The sequence below is a fragment of the Procambarus clarkii genome, chromosome 45, assembly GCF_040958095.1.
Source record: "Procambarus clarkii isolate CNS0578487 chromosome 45, FALCON_Pclarkii_2.0, whole genome shotgun sequence".
Classification (NCBI taxonomy): domain Eukaryota; kingdom Metazoa; phylum Arthropoda; class Malacostraca; order Decapoda; family Cambaridae; genus Procambarus; species Procambarus clarkii.
The window spans coordinates 20,080,302-20,104,348 of NC_091194.1; the positions used below are offsets into that span (position 1 = coordinate 20,080,302).

Consider the following 24,047-nt stretch of genomic DNA (forward strand, 5'->3'; position numbering starts at 1 on the left):
ATATATATATTATATATATATATATATATATATATATATATATATATATATATATATATATGTATATATATATATATATATATATATATATATATATATATATATATATATATATATATATATATTTATATGTCGTACCTAGCAGCCAGAACGCACTTCTTGGCCTACTATGCAAGGCCCGATTTGCCTAATAAGCCAAGTTTTCATGAATTAATTGTTTTTCGACTACCTAATCTACCTAACCTAATCTAACCTAACTTTTTCGGCTACCTAACCTAACCTATAAAGATAGGTTAGGTTAGGTAGGGTTGGTTAGGTTCGGTCATATATCTACGTTAATTTTAACTCCAATAAAAAAAATTGACCTCATACATAATGAAATGGGTAGCTTTATCATTTCATAAGAAAAAAATGAGAGAAAATATATTAATTCAGGAAAACTTGGCTTATTAGGCAAATCGGACCATGAATACTAGGCAGAGAAGTGCGTTCTGGCTACTAGGTACGACATATATATATATATATATATATATATATATATATATATATATATATATATATATATATATATATATATATATATATATATATATATATATATATGCATCAGATATAATAAATGCAATACTGGATACACGTTACAGTATTGTCAAGAATCAACAATTTATATACAAAGTATTCGTGATACTAGGTTATACGGCCTTGTATCACCATACGGTATGATCTCAGCGTATACCAGTCATACCATGATCATATTGGTATATGCGAGGTCATAACAGAGCTCACAGGCTTGCTCAAGCAGGTGAAGTTCTTCCAGGTAACAGACCTGTGATGTGTTTGATGTAACCTGTGTTTGATCTGTGATGCTATTTTTAGCTTCTGTTTCTTCCTGAAAGGTTCACAGGACTTAGTTTTTCTTAATTGCAAGCTTAATCTTAATTGCAAGCGAAGCATTCAATTTACTGTTTTTATCACTGGGGAGAAACAGTTCCTCTTATAAATTAAATGTTATGGTAGTCCTTGGAACTCCAAGTATGATTGTCATGGCTTCGTTTTGTATGCTTTCAATTTTTTTTTCATATTGCTTTGGGAATAAGTGCACAAGACTGGTGCGGTATAGTCAATGACGGAGCGCACATTTTAAGCACGACAATAGAGGCTCCATGTCCATTCCAGGTCATAGCTCTCAGTGTCCAGAGTCGATTTTTACATTTTGCAAGGAGTTGGTTGAGCTCCTCTTTCTTCCCCTTGTTAGAGCCGACAGTGTCGCCAAGGTACCGATAGTGGTCAACCCACTCAAGTGTTTCACCATTAATTTATAGTTCTTCATTCCCCACCCCTCTTGAGATGAGTGTATGCAGTTTTTTTGGTCTTGTTTGTGGAGAGCACGATTAATAGCCGCCAATCCAAATGCGAAAGGCATTATCCGATCAATCCACATTCTAGCGAGTTTAATATTAAACTTAAATCCGAATTCGTTACTGTTTATAACTCGTGGAACACTGTTCAGTTCTAAATGCAAACGAATATCAATTCCATCCAAAAAAAATATTCATTCAAAGTTGTAAAATCCAATAATAGTTTAAAGCAGCAGTGTACGCCCCAAGTTTTCAACTTTGGAAATCTAGATTTAAGGCTTTAAGGCATAAGCTGAGGCATTCTTAAAATATGAGGCATTCTCCGTCATATATTTCAGGGAAATTGTCATTATAAAAATACGCTAGTTATTTAAATCTTTCTAGAGAACTAGAAAAGAGAAAATAGAGAACTAGTTTCCACCACCTGCTCATTTAAATATACAGTTGCAGCCTTAAACATTGTCTGGGACAACTACTAATGACGCATTTTTCTTCTCTGCTAATAATGTACTTCCGTCAGATCCCGTTAATTCAACCATTAATTCTAATGCCAGGCTTGAAAGATCAATAACTTGACCCATAACGAGATTAGCTGCTTGCCCGTTGCAGGGTGTGGTCACGGCGTTGGCGCTCTCTCAGTTGTTGGCTGACGTCTGGTGCGAGCAGGTCACTGTTGTTGGTGTGTGGTGTGCCGGCTAGCCTGTGGGGGCGGCTGACGTTATGGCGTTGTCGGTGACGCGGATTCGGAGGGTGGATTCCGCAGGATTGGAGTTCTTGGGGGCTGCTGATTGGGCGTTGGTGGAGGTGACGCTTTTGGATGTTTTATGGGTGGGCCTGAACACTATTTACAGCCTTGAGAAGATCTCTGACAGGCGTGTGGTGGTCAAGTTCTCTGCCCCTGGTCCATATCAGCGCTTCGTGAGTGATTTTGCTGGGCGTTCTCTCCAGCTCCCGGGCTCTGCTGGTACTGTGGAGGTGTTGGACCAGTGTGTGGCGCCGACGTTTGTCAGCATCCATGGAGTTCCCTTGGACTTTCCCGAGGAGTTCCTTCGCACCTACTTCTCTCGGTACGGTACTGTGTTCACTTGTCTCTGCTCAGGCCACCTGTCGGGCTTGAGGGCAAATGTGCGGACCCTTGGCATGCGCTTGACACGCTTGACCTTCTCCGGTCAAGTTCTACGGCTTTAACATGCGGGTATTCTATGAGGATCAACTGCGCACCTGTTTTAGGTGTGGATTGCGAAGGCAACTTGCGGCCGGTTGCACTGCTTCCGGGATGGGGGAGCTAGCCCTCTTTCAGGAAGGTGATTTTTCCCCCCTTGGGGGTTGAGGGGGCCAAGCCAGGTGTTGCGGAGGCCGTGATTGTCCCCCTCGACCCCTCCCCGTCGATGGTGCCTTCTGGTTTGACTGATCCTACTCTGGCTATTCAGCAGTTTAGCCCATCTGGCCCGTTGGTGTCTGATGCGGCGGCCTCGCTTCCTGTGCACGTCGTCACTGCAGAGGTTCATCGGGATTCAACTGTTGCTGACATGGAGATGGGTACGCATGTGGAACCTGCTCCATCGTGTGTAGGTGGGAGTGGCGATCCTGCGGGTCCTTCATGTGGTGTTGCTCCTTCGTCTGGTGGCCGTGCATCCGACGTAGTTGCTGCTGCTCCGGAGGCGCTGCGATCCTCTTGTGGCTCTAGAGGGCCTTTCCCAGTCGCGACGTCGGACCTGCCCTATCGTAAGCGGGAGGCACGGACGCGTTCCTCAGACAAAGGTCCTCCCATCAAGCGAGGGGGGTCTACGGCTGGGGCTGCTGTGGCTTGCGCCCCTCCTCCTCCTCCCTCTGGTGGCCCTGCTGAGGTCTGTTGCTCTTGGGGCTCCCTCTGGGGGCAGTGATGCTCCGGAGGCAGTTGAGGATGCTCAGTGGGTGGTGTCCACTGGTGTGGAAGGTACTGGACAGGATGCGCTATGAAGTTTACAAAGTCTACGAAGAGTGCAAGCACCGACGTTCCTGTGGGGCCCTCCACTGCAGGGTTGCCAGATGATGCGCCTACTGCTCCTATTGCCTCCTCTGTGGGGGCTCTGGTTCACCTTCTAAGGGGACTGTGGAGTTGGTGGGATCCTGATTGCCCTTCCTGATGGCGCCCTCTCTGACTTGTGCGACGCTGAATGTGCATGAGTTGCGTGACTTGGCAGTGCAGATGGGCTTGGTGGCTGTGCTTCGTGAGCAGCGTGTAGATGTAGCCTTTATTCAGGAGCATAATGTGCGTGACTTGGGTGCTTTGTCTGGGTTGATTGATGATTTTCATGTAGTGCTTAATCCGCCGAGGATGTCCTTTGGGGGCACGCTGATGCTGTTCTCCTGGAGGGCGTCCATTTCCGTGCTTCACACAGAGATGGATGAAGATGGCCGGGTGTTGTTCGCCCGTGTGCGGTACCTCGGGGTGGAGATTCCCTTATTGACTGTATACGCTCCTTCTGGCACGGGTCGTCGCCGGGAGAGGGAGGAGTTTTCCCAGGGTGGGCTGTTACACTTCTTGCGTCATGACACAAGGGACATGGTTTTTGGGGACGATTTTAATTGTGTAACTCAGGCACGGGATTGCAATAGTGCGTATCCGTGGAATGTTTCTCGGGCATTAGTCTCCACTTTACAGAGTTGTGGGTTTCGTGATACTGCTCTCATGTTTGGAGGCGATTTGGAATTCACCTTTGCTGCGTGAGGGGCGTGTTCCAGGCTGGATCGTTTTTATGTTCATGGGCGGGAGGGCTCTGTTTTTGCGTTTCGTGCAGTTCCTGTTGCCTTTTCTGATCATTGTTTGGTTGTGGTGCGTGTTGCTGTTCGTAGTCAGGTTCGTGTGGGGAGGGGTTGGTGGAAGTTGAATTGTCGGTTGCTGCACTGTCCTTGGGTGCGTAAGGCGTTTCGTGGGTGTTGGGTGGGGCTTGTTTCTCGCAAGTGCGAGTTTTCGTCTGTGTTAGACTGGTGGGAGTGGTGCAAGGTGGGATGAAAGTCTTTTTTTTTTATTGTGGTTGTGAAGCGTGAGGCAGTGGGGCATTTTGGTTTGTTGCGCTTTCTTCAGGCGCGGTTGACTTGGTTGTATGTGTTGCTTAATAGTGGGGTCGATTGTTTTGCTGCTATTTCTGTGTGTAAGGAGCGCATTTGTGGTTTGTGGGAGGAGTTGGCAGAGGGGGTTTGGGTGCGGGCTCGTGTTGACGAGTGTGTGTTTGGTGAACGGCTTTCTCCTTTTTTTTTTGTGGAAGGAGAAAGCCCTTTGGGACTCGGCTCTTTTCACCTGTCTCCAGCGTCCGGACGGTTCTGTTTTGCCTAACACGGATGGGGTCCTGTTGTACATGCAACAGGAGTTGGGGGCACTGTATGAGGAGGTAGGGGTGGATGAGGATCTGGCTGCTTTCTTTTTGCGTCACTGCTCGCCTGGTTTGTCGGCTGTGGGTTGTTCCGCTTTGGTGACGGACGTGTCGTCGGCGGAGCTTTTGGAGGTGGTGCGGTTTTGTTCCAGACCTGTTGTTTACCAGCGTCCCATTATGATGGGGTTGTGCGGTTGTTTCCGAAGCCAGGTGATTTGCGTTTTCTATGAAATTGGAGGCCGATCACCCTGTTAAATGTTGATTATAAAGTTGTCTCGAAGTTGCTGGCGGGTCGGTGTCGGGATGTTATTGGTTCTGTGGTTTCAGTTGAGCAATTTTGTGGCATTCCGGGTAGGTCTTTGCTTCATTGCAATGCTCTTTTACGTGATGTGATTCTGTGTGCCTCTGAACTTTGCCTGCTTGCGGCGATGCTCAGCTTAGATTGGTCGAAGGCATTACACCATGTGTCGATAGGCTTTGTGTTGCTGGCTATGGAGGGGTTCGGGTTTCCTCTGTTGTTTGTTTCTTGGGTACATATGTTGTATGCCCGTTGTCATAGTCGTGTGAGCATTAATGTTTTTTTTAGTGCCCCTTTTGCCGTTCGCCGATCGGTGAGGCAGGGGTGTCCCTTATCTATGATCCTTTATGTTCTTTTTCAGGAGCCTTTGTTTCGTGCAGTTCAGTCCTGTGCTTGGGTGGTTCCTCCAAGGCTGCCCGCTGGTCTCTGTGTACCGATCTGTGGGTATGTTGACGATGTGGTGCTGTTTGTGGCGACCGATGGCTCTGTGGTTGCAGTTCAGGACCTTGTTCAGCGTTTTGAGCTGGCCACTGGGGCCCTTGTTAATAGGGATAAGTCCTGTCTGATGGGGCTGGGGAGCTGGACTTCCCGTTCAGTGTGGGCGGGGTCGTGGTTTCCGGTGGTCAGGTCGCTTCAGGTTCTCGGAGTTATTTGGTTTAGCTCGTATGACCAATTCTTGGAGTGGAATTGAGATGCGGTGTCTCGGTCGGTTGAGGTGGCAGTTGGTTTGTTATCCTCGCGTCCGTTGACGGTTCATCAGTGGGCGATTGTTGTTACTAGTAAATTTCTTTCGAGGGTGTGGTTTTTGGCTCGGTGCTTTCCTCTGGATCGGAGGCGTGCTCATAGGTTTGAGTGCAGAGTCTATCGGTATGTGTGGTGTGGGAAGTACCATCTGGTTCGTCGCTCCTCTATGGTTTTGCGGGTAGAGGAGGGGGGTGTTGGCATCCCTGATGTTTTTACCAAGGCATTGGCTTTGTTTTGGGTGTCGTTGCATCAGTATTTGGGGGAAGGGCCTCAATGCGCTTGGGGTTTATTCCTGTTCAGTTTGGTTTTGCTATTTGCTTGAGTTAGGGGCTAGGTGTGAGGTCGCCTTTTGTACGCCTGCTATGTATTCGTGGGCGGTTGGGATTCTGCGGGAGCTCTGTCGTGTTCCTGGGTCTTTCTCCCTGTCGTGTCAGGAGGTTTATGGGGTTCTCCTTCGTCGTGTGAGCCATCGGGATGAGGGTTTGTTTCCGTGCTGGGATTAGGGGGGGGGGGGATTTGGTCGGTCTTGGGTGGGCGGCATTTGGCTCCGCAGCAGCGGGAGTTTCTCTTTCGTATGCTGTATGAGTCCTTGCCGTCGAATGATCGTTTGTGTATGCTTGGGTTGCGATCTTCCGCGGCGTGTGCACATTGTGGATTGGTTGAGATGCAGTTACATGTGTTTTATTTTTGTGAGAGGGTACAGGGCTTAGTTGATTGGTTGCGTGATGTGATTGTGGTGTTCCGTGGGCCCGGGTTTCAGGGGATATTTTACGGTTCCTGTTTCTTTCGTTTCCTCAGAGCTCCAGGTGGCTTCGGAACACCCTGATCGCGTTCAAGGCACACTCTGAGTGTCTTGATTGCGGATTATGTGTTTTGTGTGTAAGTTTGGCGTTTGGAGGGCTACGGGGTTCGCCGGATTCTAAGTTTTCTGCTGGGGCGTTTGCATTTCACATGGTGGTGGTTGCAGTGTGCTTTTCCGGTGGAGTTTGCTGGTTGGTTCACTGGCGCGTATGTTCGGGGCGATGCTTTGGGGTTGGTAGAGGGATCGGGGGTTTGATCAGTTTATTGGTGTGGTTGCGGTTGATTTGGGGGAAGGACTTGTTGGGTCATTTGGGCGTTTCGGTTGTGTGTATTCCCCCCGCCCCCCCTGAGGGCTTCCTCGGCGGTGAGTTGTGTGCGTTTGCCTGTGTTGTGTTGCTCCTTGTGTGTGTGTGTCCTTGTTGTTTGGTTTTGTGTGTGATTTGTGTTCCTTTGCCGGATCCTGCGTGTTCTGGTGTTTTTTGTTTTTGTGTGTGCTTGGCTGTGGTTCTGGATCTTGTTTCCCAGTTCCCGTGCGTTCCGGTGTTTCATCCTGTTTGTGTGTGTGGGTGTTTTGTTGCGTCCGGCTCCTGTGTGTGCCAGTCCTTGTGTTCTGGTGTGTCTGCGTGTGTGTCTTTTCATATGTTCCGCCAGTTCCTGCATGCTCCGGTGCTGTGCTCCTGTTTGTGTGGGCTTATGCCTTGTGTGTGTGTGGCCCTTTTGGGTACTTTTATCCATCATGCTTAATGTGTTTTTTCCCTTGTGTTATTTTACCTTGTTTTTTGTGGCGCTGGCTTGTTATACGTGTAGATGCTCTGTGTGTGTCTTTGTGTTCTCTGTGTTAACCCTGTAGATCTTGTGTTATGCATGATTGGATTTCCTTTTGTTAATGTTGTATTTTTGTTAAAAAAAAATTGTGGTGTATTCATGCTCTTGCATTTGTTTTTGCATACTGATTGTTGTTATAAGAGTTCTTTTGGTTCCTTATCATGTATTTTGTTAGGCTTTGTCTATTTTTTATTGTATATATTGTACTTTTATAAATAATAAAAAAATTACTGATGACGCATTTTTCGTCTCTGCTAATAATGTACTTCCGTCAGATCCTGTTAATTCAACCATTAATTCTAGTGCAAGGCTTGAAAGATCAATAACTTGGCCCATAATGCCAGGGATACGGAACTCGACATAAGAATCTTGAAATTTATTGTTAATACTCAAATTCGCGGGTAAAATATCTTATTTGAAAATATCGTCTGTCTTGAAAATATCGTACTTTCAACCATTCTATGCGCATTAACTGTAGGAAATCCATCACTTATAGCAGCTGAGGAGTCCAACCTGAGCTGCCGTGGGGTGAGGACGTGTTGCCTGGCCCCTCCAGTAGTTTAGGGTGTTTGCCCTTTTCGTCGGCAGGGTGTGTGGGTGTCTCTACCCTCCCTGCTGTCCCTGGCTGGTGTTGACGTGGCGCTTTTGTGAAGAGCGGCCATCTTTCCCCTGTGGCGAGGGTAAACTCCGTGGGTTTGGAGTTTACCTGCCGTGCAGGATATCCTCTAGTGGAGCAGGTCATGTGTGACGTGCTCCATGTCCCGGTCTTGGAGATCTACTGGGTTGAGCTGGTGACTGCTCGCCGGGTGATCATCAAGTTTGTGGGAGAGGCGGCGTACCGTGACTTTCTCCGGTGGTACGAGGGTCATACCTTGACGTTGCTGGACGGCGCTGGATCTGTGGCCATTTCAGATCGGAGCGGTGCCGTGACATATGCGAGTGTCCATGGGGCCTCCATGGAGTTTTCCCAAGTCCCTCCTACGGCGTTTCTTGCAGAGATTTGGCTCCGTCGTCAGTGTGAGGATGCACAAGCTATCTTCTGGGAAATATACGGGAGTGATGACGAACATTTGTACCCTCGGGATGCGCCTGAGGTCGGACATTCCATCCCCTGTCTGGATGGAATGGAGGTCCCTGGAATGGAGTGGTGGGGGTCCCTGAGTGGTGGGAGCCCTGAGTGGTGGGGGTCCCTGAGTGGTGGGAGCCCTGAGTGGTGGGGGTCCCTGAGTAGTGAGGGTCCCTGAGTGGTGGGGGTCCCTGAATGGTGGGGGTCCCTGAGTGGTGGGAGCCCTGAGTGGTGGGGGTCCCTGAGTGGTGGGAGCCCTGAGTGGTGGGGGTCCCTGAGTGGTGGGAGCCCTGAGTGGTGGGGGTCCCTGAGTGGTGGGAGCCCTGAGTGGTGGGGGTCCCTGAGTAGTGGGGGTCCCTGAGTGGTGGGGGTCCCTGAGTGGTGGGAGCCCTGAGTGGTGGGGGTCCCTGAGTGGTGGGAGCCCTGAGTGGTGGGTGTCCCTGAGTGGTGGGAGCCCTGAGTGGTAGGGGTCCCTGAGTAGTGGGGGTCCCTGAGTAGTGGGGGTCCCTGAGTGGTGGGGGTCCCTGAGTGGTGGGGGCGCCTGAGTGGTGGCTGCCCTGAGTTGCGGGGGCCCTGAGTGGTGGGGAGCCCTGAGTGGTGGGGAGCCCTGAGTGGTGGGGAGCCCTGAGTGGTGGGGAGCCCTGAGTGGTGGGGAGCCCTGAGTGGTGGGGTCCCTGAATGGTGGGGTCCCTGAGTGGTGGGGGTCCCTGAGTGGTGGGGGCGCCTGAGTGGTGGCTGCCCTGAGTGGTGGGGGTCCCTGAGTGGTGGGAGCCCTGAGTGGTGGGGGTCCCTGAGTGGTGGGAGCCCTGAGTGGTGGGGAGCCCTGAGTGGTGGGGGTCCCTGAGTGGTGGGGGTCCCTGAGTGGTGGGGAGCCCTGAGTGGTGGGGAGCCCTGAGTGGTGGGGAGCCCTGAGTGGTGGGGGCCCTGAGTGGTGGGGTCCCTGAGTGGTGGGGGTCCCTGAGTGGTGGGGGTCCCTGAGTGGTGGGGGTCCCTGAGAGGTGGGAGCCGTGAGTGGTGGGGGTCCCTGAGTGGTGGGGAGCCCTGAGTGGTGGGAGCCTTGAGTGGTGGGGGTCCCTGAGTGGTGGGGGTCCCTGAGTGGTGGGGGCCCTAGTGGTGGGAACCCTGAGTGGTGGGGGCCGTGAGTGGTGGGGGTCCCTGAGTGGTGGGGGCCCCTGAGTGGTGGGGGTCCCTGAGTGGTGGGGGCCCTGAGTGGTGGGGAGCCCTGAGTGGAGGGGAGCCGTGAGTGGTGGGGGGCCTGAGTGGCGGGAGCCCTAAGGGTGGCGGTCCCTGAGTGGCGGGAGCCCTGAGTGGTGGGGGTCCCTGAGTGGTGGGGAGCCCTGAGTGGTGGGAGCCCTGAGTGGTGGGAGCCCTGAGTGGTGGGAGCCCTGAGTGGTGGGGAGCCCTGAGTGGTGGGGAGCCCTGAGTGGTGGGGAGCCCTGAGTGGTGGGGAGCCCTGAGTGGTGGGAGCCCTGAGTGGTGGGGGTCCCTGAGTGGTGGGAGCCCTGAGTGGTGGGAGCCCTGAGTGGTGGGGGTCCCTGAGTGGTGGGGGTCCCTGAGTGGTGGGGGCCCCTGAGTGGTTGGGGCCTGAGTGGTGGGGGTCCCTGAGTGGTGGGGGGCCTGAGTGGCGGGAGCCCTGAGTGGTGGGGGACCCTGAGTGGTGGGGGTCCCTGAGTGGTGGGAAGCCCTGAGTGGTGGGGATCCCAGAGTGGTGGGATCCCAGAGTGGTGGGGAGCCCTGAGTGGTGGGGGTCCCTGAGTGGTGGGGGTCCCTGAGTGGAGGGAACCCTGAGTGGTGGGGAACCCTGAGTGGTGGGGGCCTGAGTGGTGGGGGTCCCTGAGTGGTGGGGGTCCCTGAGTGGTGGGGATCCCTGAGTGGTGGGGATCCTTGAGTGGTGGGGGACCCTGAGTGGTGGGGGCCTGAGTGGTGGGGGCCTGAGTGGTGGGGGTCCCTGAGTGGTGGGGGTCCCTGAGTGGTGGGGATCCCTGAGTGGTGGGGGTCCCTGAGTGGTGGGGGTCCCTGAGTGGTGGGGATCCCTGAGTGGTGGGGGTCCCTGAGTGGTGGGGGTCCCTGAGTGGTGGGGGTCCCTGAGTGGTGGGGGTCCCTGAGTGGTGGGGGTCCCTGAGTGGTGGGGGTCCCTGAGTGGTGGGGGTCCCTGAGTGGTGGGGGTCCCTGAGTGGTGGGAGCCGTGAGTGGTGGGGGTCCCTGAGTGGTGGGGGTCCCTGAGTGGTGGGAGCCGTGAGTGGTGGGGGTCCCTGAGTGGTGGGGGTCCCTGAGTGGTGGGGGTACCTGAATGGTGGGAGCCGTGAGTGGTGGGGGTCCCTGAGTGGTGGGGGTCCCTGAGTGGTGGGAGCCGTGAGTGGTGGGGGTCCCTGAGTGGTGGGGGTCCCTGAGTGGTGGGGGTCCCTGAGTGGTGGGAGCCGTGAGTGGTGGGGGTCCCTGAGTGGTGGGAGCCGTGAGTGGTGGGAGCCGTGAGTGGTGGGGGTCCCTGAGTGGTGGGGGTCCCTGAGTGGTGGGGGTCCCTGAGTGGTGGGGGCCTGAGTGGTGGGGGACCCTGAGTGGTGGGGGTCCCTGAGTGGTGGGGGTCCCTGAGTGGTGGGGGTCCCTGAGTGGTGGGGGTCCCTGAGTGGTGGGGGTCCCTGAGTGGTGGGGGTCCCTGAGTGGTGGGGGTCCCTGAGTGGTGGGGATCCCTGAGTGGTGGGGATCCCTGAGTGGTGGGGGTCCCTGAGTGGTGGGGGTCCCTGAGTGGTGGGGGTCCCTGAGTGGTGGGGGTCCCTGAGTGGTGGGGTCCCTGAGTGGTGGGGTCCCTGAGTGGTGGGGGTCCCTGAGTGGTGGGAGCCGTGAGTGCTGGGGAGCCCTGAGTGGTGGGGGTCCCTGAGTGGTGGGAGCCGTGAGTGGTGGGGGTCCCTGAGTGGTGGGGGTCCCTGAGTGGTGGGGGTCCCTGAGTGGTGGGAGCCCTGAGTGGTGGGGGTCCCTGAGTGGTGGGAGCCCTGAGTGGTGGGGGTCCCTGAGTGGTGGGAGCCCTGAGTGGTGGAGGTGCCTGAGTGGTGGGAGCCCTGAGTGGTGGGGGTCCCTGAGTGGTGGGAGCCCTGAGTGGTGGGGGTCCCTGAGTGGTGGGAGCCCTGAGTGGTGGGGGTCCCTGAGTGGTGGGAGCCCTGAGTGGTGGGGGTCCCTGAGTGGTGGGGGTCCCTGAGTGGTGGGAGCCGTGAGTGGTGGGGTCCCTGAGTGGTGGGAGTCCCTGAGTGGTGGGGATCCCTGAGTGGTGGGAGCCGTGAGTGGTGGGGTCCCTGTGTGGTGGGGGTCCCTGAGTGGTGGGGGTCCCTGAGTGGTGGGAGCCGTGAGTGGTGGGGGTCCCTGAGTGGTGGGGGTCCCTGAGTGGTGGGGGTCCCTGAGTGGTGGGGGTCCCTGAGTGGTGGGGGTCCCTGAGTGGTGGGGGTCCCTGAGTGGTGGGGATCCCTGAGTGGTGGGAGCCGTGAGTGGTGGGGTCCCTGAGTGGTGGGGGTCCCTGAGTGGTGGAGGTCCCTGAGTGGTGGGACCCGTGAGTGGTGGGGTCCCTGAGTGGTGGGGGTCCCTGAGTGGTGGGGGTCCCTGAGTGGTGGGGGTCCCTGAGTGGTGGGGGTCCCTGAGTGGTGGGGGTCCCCGAGTGGTGGGAGCCGTGAGTGGTGGGGTCCCTGAGTGGTGGGGGTCCCTGAGTGGTGGGGGTCCCTGAGTGGTGGGGGTCCCTGAGTGGTGGGGGTCCCTGAGTGGTGGGAGCCGTGAGTGGTGGGGGTCCCTGAGTGGTGGGAGCCGTGAGTGGTGGGGGTCCCTGAGTAATGGGGGTCCCTGAGTGGTGGGGGTCCCTGAGTGGTGGGGGTCCCCGAGTGGTGGGAGCCGTGAGTGGTGGGGGTCCCTGAGTGGTGGGAGCCGTGAGTGGTGGGGGTCCCTGAGTGGTGGGGGTCCCTGAGTGGTGGGGGTCCCTGAGTGGTGGGGGTCCCTGAGTGGTGGGGGTCCCTGAGTGGTGGAGGTCCCTGAGTGGTGGGAGCCGTGAGTGGTGGGGGTCCCTGAGTGGTGGGGGTCCCTGAGTGGTGGGGTCCCTGAGTGGTGGGGGTCCCTGAGTGGTGGGGGTCCCTGAGTGGTGGGGGTCCCTGAGTGTTGGGAGCCGTGAGTGGTGGGGGGTCTTAAGTGACGGGGGCCCTATCGCTCAGGGCTCCCCGCCGCTCAGGGCCCCCCGCCGCTCCGGGCCCCTCCCCCCCCCTCTCAAACGTTTTATATCATTATTCAACACATTAAATACAAATTTGCGTAATGAAAGTAATTTAGTAACATCCTGAGGATGGTGGTAATGCTCTCCCGCTACACAGGTCAAGGTTGCCAGTTGACAAATGCTGTATAAAATGCTATTATATCTATATAAATAAAAATGGAAATGTTCGCTTGTACATAACCGCTAATCTCCGAAAGTTCTTCACCGATTGCTTTGTAATTTTGACACAACGTTCCATTCGAATAGGCGTGTCTTTTTATATATCTACTATATACATGCCTCACCTGTGACAGGTAAAAACATGCGTTTTTGAAAAACAACGCCATCTGTTGCGCATAATAGCAACATTCACGCTATACTAAATATGTCACTAATTCCTATTTCAATGTTTCTGATAAATTGAATTTTCATAGATTTCGATTTATTTGATTTTTTATTGAATTATTATGTGCGACATTGTGTTGGAATTGAGCTGTGTTGTTTACCATACCGTTCATTTCGTAAGTATAAGTATAGATGCCACACCTGTGACAGGTAAAACTATACTTTTCTTGAAAAACAGCGCCATCTGTTGCATGTAAGAGCAACACACACACGCTATACTAAATATGTTACAATTCCATTTCAATGTTTCTGATTGCATTAATAAATTGAATTTTCATAGATTTTGATTTATTTTAATTTTGATTTAATTATTTTGTGTGAATTGCATTGGAATTGAGCTGTGTTGTCTAGGAGCCTATTGGCTCCTTGAACGAACCTGTAACAACGTTCTAGGTATCTGTACTTGTTAGTTTTCTGGGTCTCCCTGAAGGTGGCCGCCCCGCCTCCCTCAGCTGTGCTGTAAGGTAGATAGGTATCAGCCAATGTACACACACACGTGTAGTCCCATACGACCTGTTTACCTTCCCTCCACGGTTGCAGGGTGACTCCATCTGGACGTGTGTGGCTGTTGTCAGGTCTGCACCACTGAGGTTCTCTTTGTGCTGGACACCCAGCTGTGACCAAACTTCTCTTATGATGTCACTGACTGCTTCATGTCTGCCACTCACCTAGTTGTGCTTGCGGGGGTTGAGCTGGGGCTCTTAGGGCTCCGCCTCTCAACCAACTGACTTTTTTCCCACACTTACACCCCAGGAAAGCAGCCCGTAGCAGCTAATTCCCAGGTACCTATTTACCGTTAGGTGAACAGGTACCTACCTGGTTGTATCGGGAATAAAGAAACTCTGCTCATTTGTTTCCGCCTCTGCCGGGAATTGATCCCCGGACCCTACGACTACGAATCGCAAGTGCGCGCGCGCGTGTGTGTGTATTCACCTAGTTGTACTCACCTAATTGTGCTTGCGGGGGTTGAGCTCTGGCTCTTTGGTCCCGCCTCTCAACTGTCAATCAACTGGTGTACAGGTTCCTGAGCCTACTGGGCTCTATCATATCTACACTTGAAACTGTGTATGGAGTCAGCCTCCACCACATCGCTTCCTAATGCATTCCATTTGTCAACCACTCTGACACTAAAAAAGTTCTAATATCTCTGTGGCTCATTTGGGCGCTCAGTTTCCACCTGTGTCCCCTTGTGTTAAATAGCCTGTCTTTTTCTACTCTAATCAATTCCCTTGAGAATCTTGAATGTGGTGATCATGTCCCCCCTAACTCTTGTGTGTGTGTGGGGCGGGTTCTCCCTCTCACCAGTAATATCATTCACCGTGAGGCCATCCAGGGGTGGTCCAGGGGTGATCCAGGTCCCATCCGTCCAGGATATTCCCACAGAGATAACAACATCTGCCCAATACCTGCCTCATACACACATGTTCCCACAACACAACTATTTAATGCCAAATTAAATAACATTTGCACCGGCCACTGGCATCTCGGACCCTTACTTAAGACTGCATCAAGATAACAGTTATCTTTAGAATGTCCAAACAAAGATAGCGTTGTCTTAGAGCTATCAGCCGGTCATCCAGCGGATGGTAAACAAACTGGTTATCTGCGTATTACTGCCTATAATGACTACTTTGTTATATACCCCGGGACGCTGGTGTAAACACCCGACTGTTTAGGTGACATGGTTCATACTTGTTAATGTCGGACCGACTTGTCGACCTGTACAGTCACCTTCCTTGTTGTAATGAAGTTTTTGTTGTTGTTTTAGATTTAGTTACTCAGAACGAAGTGTCTATAGCACGGGCTATGGTGAGCCCTACACGAAGCAGTTACGCAAGCACTTACGAGCCTGTACATCTTTTCTCAATCTTTGGCGGCTTTGTTTCCAATTATTAAACAGTTAATGAGCTCCGAAGCACCAGGAGGCTGTTTATAACAATAACAACAGTTGAATGGGAAGTTTTCATGCTTGTAAACTGTTTAATAAATGTAACCAAAGCCGTCAAAGATTGAGGAAAGATGTACACGTTCGTAAGTACTTGTGAAACTGCTTCGTGAATCTGGCCCCCCTGGTTAGTGTGTTATTGTAATGAAGTCTTTGGCGAGGCGCTGTACAGAGCCTGCTGGTGCTTGGTGAGGCGCTGTACAGAGCCTGCTGGTGCTTGGCGAGGCGCTGTGCAGAGTCTGCTGGTGCTTGGTGAGGCACTGTACAGAGCCTGCTGGTGCTTGGTGAGGCGCTGTACAGAGCCTGCTGGTGCTTGGTGAGGCACTGTACAGAGCCTGCTGGTGCTTGGTGAGGCGCTGTACAGAGCCTGCTGGTGCTTGGTGAGGCACTGTACAGAGCCTGCTGGTGCTTGGTGAGGCGCTGTACAGAGCCTGCTGGTGCTTGGTGAGGCACTGTACAGAGCCTGCTGGTGCTTGGTGAGGCGCTGTGCAGAGCCTGCTGGTGCTTGGTGAGGCACTGTACAGAGCCTGCTGGTACTTGGTGAGGCACTGTACAGAGCCTGCTGGTGCTTGGTGAGGCGCTGTGCAGAGCCTGCTGGTGCTTGGTGAGGCACTGTACAGAGCCTGCTGGTGCTTGGTGAGGCACTGTACAGAGCCTGCTGGTGCTTGGCGAGGCGCTGTGCAGAGTCTGCTGGTGCTTGGTGAGGCACTGTACAGAGCCTGCTGGTGCTTGGTGAGGCACTGTACAGAGCCTGCTGGTGCTTGGCGAGGCGCTGTGCAGAGTCTGCTGGTGCTTGGTGAGGCGCTGTACAGAGCCTGCTGGTGTTTGGTGAGGCGCTGTACAGAGCCTGCTGGTGTTTGGTGAGGCGCTGTGCAGAGCCTGCTGGTGCTTGGTGAGGCACTGTACAGAGCCTGCTGGTGCTTGGTGAGGCGCTGTACAGAGCCTGCTGGTGCTTGGTGAGGCACTGTACAGAGCCTGCTGGTGCTTGGTGAGGCGCTGTACAGAGCCTGCTGGTGCTTGGTGAGGCGCTGTACAGAGCCTGCTGGTGCTTGGTGAGGCACTGTACAGAGCCTGCTGGTGCTTGGTGAGGCGCTGTACAGAGCCTGCTGGTGCTTGGTGAGGCACTGTACAGAGCCTGCTGGTGCTTGGTGAGGCGCTGTACAGAGCCTGCTGGTGCTTGGTGAGGCGCTGTACAGAGCCTGCTGGTGCTTGGTGAGGCGCTGTACAGAGCCTGCTGGTGCTTGGTGAAGTGCTGTCCGGAGTCTGCTGGTGCTTGGTGAGGCGCTGTACAGAGCCTGCTGGTGCTTGGTGAGGCGCTGTACAGAGCCTGCTGGTGCTTGGTGAGGCGCTGTACAGAGCCTGCTGGTGCTTGGTGAGGCGCTGTACAGAGCCTGCTGGTGCTTGGTGAGGCACTGTACAGAGCCTGCTGGTGCTTGGTGAGGCGCTGTACAGAGCCTGCTGGTGCTTGGTGAGGCGCTGTACAGAGCCTGCTGGTGCTTGGTGAGGCACTGTACAGAGCCTGCTGGTGCTTGGTGAGGCGCTGTACAGAGCCTGCTGGTGCTTGGTGAAGTGCTGTCCGGAGTCTGCTGGTGCTTGGTGAGGTTGCTCTGCTTCCTGCTGATGTGGCTATGCAGCAGTTTGGGGTTGAGTCTTTGCCTTGCTCACTATGTCATTTTCATATTGCCTCTCTCTACCTCTCTTCTCACCCTGACGTATTCACTCCTGGCGCTCTGGTGTCTCTCTCTGCTCTCAAGTGTCCTGTTATTTCTATAGTTTCTCCACGTCCTTGTACTTAATTTGCAAGCTTACATCTCTCATAACACCATGGGGGTTTTTCGTCTGCATTTCATTTTTCCTTTGGGACTGGGACGTGTGTGTGTGTGTGTGTGTGTGTGTTTACTAGTTGTGTTTTTGCGGGGGTTGAGCTTTGCTCTTTCGGCCCGCCTCTCAACTGTCAATCAACTGTTTACTACTTTTTTTTTTTTTTCCACACCACACACACCCCAGGAAGCAGCCCGTGACAGCTGACTAACTCCCAGGTACCTATTTACTGCTAGGTAACAGGGGCACTTAGAGTGAAAGAAACTTTACCCATTTGTTTCTGCCTCGTGCGGGAATCGAACCCGCGCCACAGAATTACGAGTCCTGCGCGCTATCCACCAGGCTACGAGGCCCCTAAAGCCTCGGCCCCTACGAGGCCCCCTACGAGACACACGTGTGTGCTTGTGTGTGTGCGTGCGTGCGTGCGTGTGTGTGTGTGCGTGTGTGCGTGTGTGCGTGTGTGTGTGTGCGTGTGCGTGCGTGCGTGTGTGTGCGTGAGTGCGTGTGTTCGTTGTCATACCTTATCATACCCGCGTGCGCGCGTGTTGAAACAAACATTAACCTCAAGAAGTTTTAGTCAACAAAACTAGCGTAAAGTAAGAATATATAACAATAACATTATTGGTTAGTTGTGGAGACTTTAACTGGAGATGAAATGGTGATCCGCTGCGGTGATAGTGCCTTGTGCTGCGGTGATAGTGCCTTGTGCTGCGGTGATAGTGCCTTGTGCTGCGGTGATAGTGCCTTGTGCTGCGGTGATAGTGCCTTGTGCTGCGGTGATAGTGCCTTGTGCTGCGGTGATAGTGCCTTGTGCTGCGGTGATAGTGCCTTGTGCTGCGGTGATAGTGCCTTGTGCTGCGGTGATAGTGCCTTGTGCTGCGGTGATGGCGCCTTGTGCTGCGGTGATGGCGCCTTGTGCTGCGGTGATAGTGCCTTGTGCTGCGGTGATAGTGCCTTGTGCTGCGGTGATAGTGCCTTGTGCTGCGGTGATAGTGCCTTGTGCTGCGGTGATAGTGCCTTGTGCTGCGGTGATAGTGCCTTGTGCTGCGGTGATAGTGCCTTGTGCTGCGGTGATAGTGCCTTGTGCTGCGGTGATAGTGCCTTGTGCTGCGGTGATAGTGCCTTGTGCTGCGGTGATAGTGCCTTGTGCTGCGGTGATGGCGCCTTGTGCTGCGGTGATAGTGCCTTGTGCTGCGGTGATAGTGCCTTGTGCTGCGGTGATAGTGCCTTGTGCTGCGGTGATAGTGCCTTGTGCTGCGGTGATGGTGCCTAGTGCTGCGGTGATAGTGCCTTGTGCTGCGGTGATAGTGCCTTGTGCTGCGGTGATGGCGCCTTGTGCTGCGGTGATAGTGCCTTGTGCTGCGGTGATAGTGCCTAGTGCTGCGGTGATAGTGCCTTGTGCTGCGGTGATAGTGCCTTGTGCTGCGGTGATGGCGCCTTGTGCTGCGGTGATGGCGCCTTGTGCTGCAGTGATAGTGCCTTGTGCTGCGGTGATAGTGCCTTGTGCTGCGGTGATGGCGCCTTGTGCTGCGGTGATGGCGCCTTGTGCTGCGGTGATGGCGCCTTGTGCTGCGGTGATGGCGCCTTGTGCTGCGGTGATAGTGCCTTGTGCTGCGGTGATAGTGCCTTGTGCTGCGGTGATAGTGCCTTGTGCTGCGGTGATAGTGCCTTGTGCTGCGGTGATGGCGCCTTGTGCTGCAGTGATAGTGCCTTGTGCTGCGGTGATAGTGCCTTGTGCTGCGGTGATGGCGCCTTGTGCTGCGGTGATGGCGCCTTGTGCTGCGGTGATGGCGCCTTGTGCTGCGGTGATGGCGCCTTGTGCTGCGGTGATAGTGCCTTGTGCTGCGGTGATAGTGCCTTGTGCTGCGGTGATAGTGCCTTGTGCTGCGGTGATAGTGCCTTGTGCTGCGGTGATAGTGCCTTGTGCTGCGGTGATGGCGCCTTGTGCTGCGGTGATGGCGCCTTGTGCTGCGGTGATGGTGCCTAGTGCTGCGGTGATGGCGCCTTGTGCTGCGGTGATAGTGCCTTGTGCTGCGGTGATAGTGCCTTGTGCTGCGGTGATGACGCCTTGTGCTGCGGTGATAGTGCCTTGTGCTGCGGTGATAGTGCCTTGTGCTGCGGTGATGGCGCCTTGTGCTGCGGTGATAGTGCCTTGTGCTGCGGTGATAGTGCCTTGTGCTGCGGTGATGGCGCCTTGTGCTGCGGTGATAGTGCCTTGTGCTGCGGTGATAGTGCCTTGTGCTGCGGTGATAGTGCCTTGTGCTGCGGTGATAGTGCCTTGTGCTGCGGTGATGGCGCCTTGTGCTGCGGTGATAGTGCCTTGTGCTGCGGTGATGGCGCCTTGTGCTGCGGTGATAGTGCCTTGTGCTGCGGTGATAGTGCCTTGTGCTGCGGTGATGGCGCCTTGTGCTGCGGTGATAGTGCCTTGTGCTGCGGTGATGGTGCCTTGTGCTGCGGTGATAGTGCCTTGTGCTGCGGTGATAGTGCCTTGTGCTGCGGTGATAGTGCCTTGTGCTGCGGTGATAGTGCCTTGTGCTGCGGTGATAGTGCCTTGTGCTGCGGTGATAGTGCCTTGTGCTGCGGTGATGGCGCCTTGTGCTGCGGTGATAGTGCCTTGTGCTGCGGTGATAGTGCCTTGTGCTGGTCTGACACTATCTGTCACTGACAGCTCCATGCGGTCTCCTACACGCATGATGATATGTTTATACTCATCATGAGGACACACTAAGCAGCCCAATTAGCATGCAACAAAGGAACCAAGTGAACTAGACCCAGGCATCCCCATCTCTGTTGCCAAGACTGTAATGTTGCAGACCTGCAGGGCTATGTTATCTTGAGGTTATCTTGAGATGATTTCGTGGCTTTTTAGTGTCCCCGCGGCACGGTCCTCGACCAGGCCTCCACCCTCAGGAAGCAGCCCGTGACAGCTGACTAACACCCAGGTACCATTTTACTGCTAGGTAACAGGGATCTAGGTTGAAAGAAACTCTGCCCATTGTTTCTCGCCGGCGCCTGGGATCGAACCCAGGACCACAGGATCACAAGTCCAGCGTGCTGTCCGCTCGGCCGATCGGCTCCCCATCCAGTGCAGCTCAGGACAGAGATGTCACACACCGTCCCAGACCTGGAAGAACTAGCGACAATTCTATAATGTGTTCAGATCTGGAACATGTGTGTGTGGGCAGCACACAACGTCGACCTAGCGACACACTGGTTGCCAGGATCAGGTTGGGTTACCGTTGAACAAATCCACAAGGGCCGTGACGAGGATTCGAACCTGCGTCCAGAAGCATTCCAGACACTGCCTTAATCGACTGAGCTACGACAGGGTTATAAAAAAAAAAAAAGAGTTGAAACCGAAGTTCTACTGAACTTACTGAATCCCGCAGCCTCTCCGTGGCACAAACCAGGATTTTACACAACTCCCCCCTGCACTCGAGCTATGTCAATAGGCCGTTCTCCCTCTTCGCCCTTACATCATTACACACAGAAATCACACTAACGTGATTCATCCCAGACGCAGGTTCGAACCCTCGTCACGGCCCTTGTGGATTTGTTCATTTGATGCATCACGTTAGTGTGATTGCTATGTGTAATTGGATTACCGTTACCTGTGGCAGGTGGCTACAGGTGACTGTGGTAGGTGGCTACAGGTGACTGTGGCAGGTGGCTACAGGTGACTGTGGCAGGTGGCTACAGGTGACTGTGGTAGGTGGCTACAGGTGACTGTGGCAGGTGGCTACTGGTGACTGTGGCAGGTGGCTACAGGTGACTGTGGCAGGTGGCTACAGGCGACTGTGGCAGGTGGCTACAGGTGACTGTGGTAGGTGGCTACAGGTGACTGTGGTAGGTGGCTACAGGTGACTGTGGCAGGTGGCTACAGGCGACTGTGGCAGGTGGCTACAGGTGACTGTGGCAGGTGGCTACAGGCGACTGTGGCAGGTGGCTACAGGCGACTGTGGCAGGTGGCTACAGGTGACTGTGGCAGGTGGCTACAGGTGACTGTGGCAGGTGGCTACAGGTGACTGTGGCAGGTGGCTACAGGTGACTGTGGCAGGTGGCTACAGGCGACTGTGGCAGGTGGCTACAGGCGACTGTGGCAGGTGGCTACAGGTGACTGTGGTAGGTGGCTACAGGTGACTGTGGTAGGTGGCTACAGGTGACTGTGGTAGGTGGCTACAGGTGACTGTGGTAGGTGGCTACAGGTGACTGTGGTAGGTGGCTACAGGTGACTGTGGCAGGTGGCTACAGGTGACTGTGGCAGGTGGCTACAGGTGACTGTGGCAGGTGGCTACAGGTGACTGTGGTAGGTGGCTACAGGTGACTGTGGTAGGTGGCTACAGGTGACTGTGGTAGGTGGCTACAGGTGACTGTGGTAGGTGGCTACAGGTGACTGTGGTAGGTGGCTACAGGTGACTGTGGTAGGTGGCTACAGGTGACTGTGGTAGGTGGCTACAGGTGACTGTGGCAGGTGGCTACAGGTGACTGTGGCAGGTGGCTACAGGTGACGGATCTCCCAATCCTGAGCACTCCAGGTGCACACTGTGAGCAGGAACTGCGGCACTCCAGGTGCACACTGTGAGCAGGAACTGCGGCACTCCAGGTGCACACTGTGAGCAGGAACTACGGCACTCCAGGTGCACACTGTGAGCAGGAACTACGGCACTCCAGGTGCACACTGTGAGCAGGAACTACGGCACTCCAGGTGCACACTGTGAGCAGGAACTACGGCACTCCAGGTGCACACTGTGAGCAGGAACTGCGGCACTCCAGGTGCACACTGTGAGCAGGAACTACGGCACTCCAGGTGCACACTGTGAGCAGGAACTACGGCCCTCCAGGTGCACACTGTGAGCAGGAACTACGGCCCTCCAGGTGCACACTGTGAGCAGGAACTACGGCACTCCAGGTGCACACTGTGAGCAGGAACTGCGGCACTCCAGGTGCACACTGTGAGCAGGAACTACGGCACTCCAGGTGCACACTGTGAGCAGGAACTACGGCCCTCCAGGTGCACACTGTGAGCAGGAACTACGGCCCTCCAGGTGCACACTGTGAGCAGGAACTACGGCACTCCAGGTGCACACTGTGAGCAGGAACTACGGCACTCCAGGTGCACACTGTGAGCAGGAACTACGGCACTCCAGGTGCACACTGTGAGCAGGAACTACGGCATGATCTCCCACACTACATTACTGCAACCAGCCATGATATACTCTTCACCTGCAGGATTAGGCACTCGGAGCTTTGTAACACTTTCGTGGGGGAGCAACAGAGGACACGAGGGGGAGGGTAGGACCACACTCAAGACCCTCACGCGAGTGTGAGTGACCACACTCAAGACCCTCACGGGAGTGTGAGTGACCACACTCAAGACCCTCACGGGAGTGTGAGTGACCACACTCAAGACCCTCACGCGAGTGTGAGTGACCACACTCAAGACCCTCACGCGAGTGTGAGTGACCACACTCAAGACCCTCACGGGAGTGTGAGTGACCACACTCAAGACCCTCACGGGAGTGTGAGTGACCACACTCAAGACTCTCACGGGAGTGTGAGTGACCACACTCAAGACCCTCACGCGAGTGTGAGTGACCACACACAAGACCCTCACGCGAGTGTGAGTGACCACGCTCAAGACCCTCACGGGAGTGTGAGTGACCACACTCAAGACCCTCACGCGAGTGTGAGTGACCACACTCAAGACCCTCACGCGAGTGTGAGTGACCACACTCAAGACCCTCACGCGAGTGTGAGTGACCACACTCAAGACCCTCACGCGAGTGTGAGTGACCACACTCAAGACCCTCACGCGAGTGTGAGTGACCACTCAAGACCCTCACGGGAGTGTGAGTGACCACAGCTGTGGACCTCAACCAGTTCCTGTGGGACCACAAAGAAAATAATCAATAAATATGTCAGGCGGCGCCCCGGGGCGAGGCTGCCACCTTCACCGACTGCTGCTTCAGTCCCGCCGACACTGTCGGAGACTTGAACCACGCGGTGACAGTGTTGGGTGGTGGTGGTGGTGACAGTGTTGGGTGGTGGTGGTGACAGTGTTGGATGGTGGTGGTGACAGTGTTGGGTGGTGGTGGTGGTGGTGGTGACAGTGTTGGGTGGTGGTGGTGGTGGTGGTGACAGTGTTGGGTGGTGGTGGTGGTGGTGGTGACAGTGTTGGGTGGTGGTGGTGGTGGTGGTGACAGTGTTGGGTGGTGGTGGTGGTGGTGGTGACAGTGTTGGGTGGTGGTGGTGGTGGTGGTGACAGTGTTGGGTGGTGGTGGTGGTGGTGGTGACAGTGTTGGGTGGTGGTGGTGGTGGTGGTGACAGTGTTGGGTGGTGGTGGTGGTGGTGGTGACAGTGTTGGGTGGTGGTGGTGGTGGTGGTGACAGTGTTGGGTGGTGGTGGTGGTGGTGGTGACAGTGTTGGGTGGTGGTGGTGGTGGTGGTGACAGTGTTGGGTGGTGGTGGTGGTGGTGGTGACAGTGTTGGGTGGTGGTGGTGGTGGTGGTGACAGTGTTGGGTGGTGGTGGTGGTGGTGGTGACAGTGTTGGGTGGTGGTGGTGGTGACAGTGTTGGGTGGTGGTGGTGGTGGTGGTGACAGTGTTGGGTGGTGGTGGTGGTGGTGGTGACAGTGTTGGGTGGTGGTGGTGGTGGTGGTGACAGTGTTGGGTGGTGGTGGTGGTGGTGGTGACAGTGTTGGGTGGTGGTGGTGGTGGTGGTGGTGGTGACAGTGTTGGGTGGTGGTGGTGACAGTGTTGGGTGGTGGTGGTGGTGACAGTGATGGGTGGTGGTGGTGGTGGTGACAGTGTTGGGTGGTGGTGGTGACAGTGTTGGGTGGTGGTGACAGTGTTGGGTGGTGGTGGTGACAGTGTTGGGTGGTGGTGGTGGTGGTGACAGTGTTGGGTGGTGGTGGTGGTGGTGACAGTGTTGGGTGGTGGTGGTGGTGGTGACAGTGTTGGGTGGTGGTGGTGACAGTGTAGGGTGGTGGTGGTGGTGGTGACAGTGTTGGGTGGTGGTGGTGACAGTGTTGGGTGGTGGTTTTGGGGTGACAGTGTTGGGTGGTGGTGGTGAGGGTGACAGTGTTGGGTGGTGGTGGTGAGGGTGACAGTGTTGGGTGGTGGTGGTGAGGGTGACAGTGTTGGGTGGTGGCGAGGGTGACAGTGTTGGGTGGTGGTGGCGAGGGTGACAGTGTTGGGTGGTGGTGGCGAGGGTG

At 54.8% G+C, this 24,047-nt stretch overlaps 1 protein-coding gene across 1 annotated transcript; it reads right to left on the minus strand.

Moving 5' to 3' along the window:
* Positions 1-17,475: 17,475 nt before the first annotated feature.
* LOC138350308 (autotransporter adhesin BpaC-like) lies at positions 17,476-19,527 on the minus strand. Its single transcript, XM_069300925.1, has one exon. It carries the CDS (start codon positions 19,525-19,527, stop codon positions 17,476-17,478), a length of 2,052 nt encoding a protein of 683 aa, XP_069157026.1.
* Positions 19,528-24,047: the final 4,520 nt, after the last annotated feature.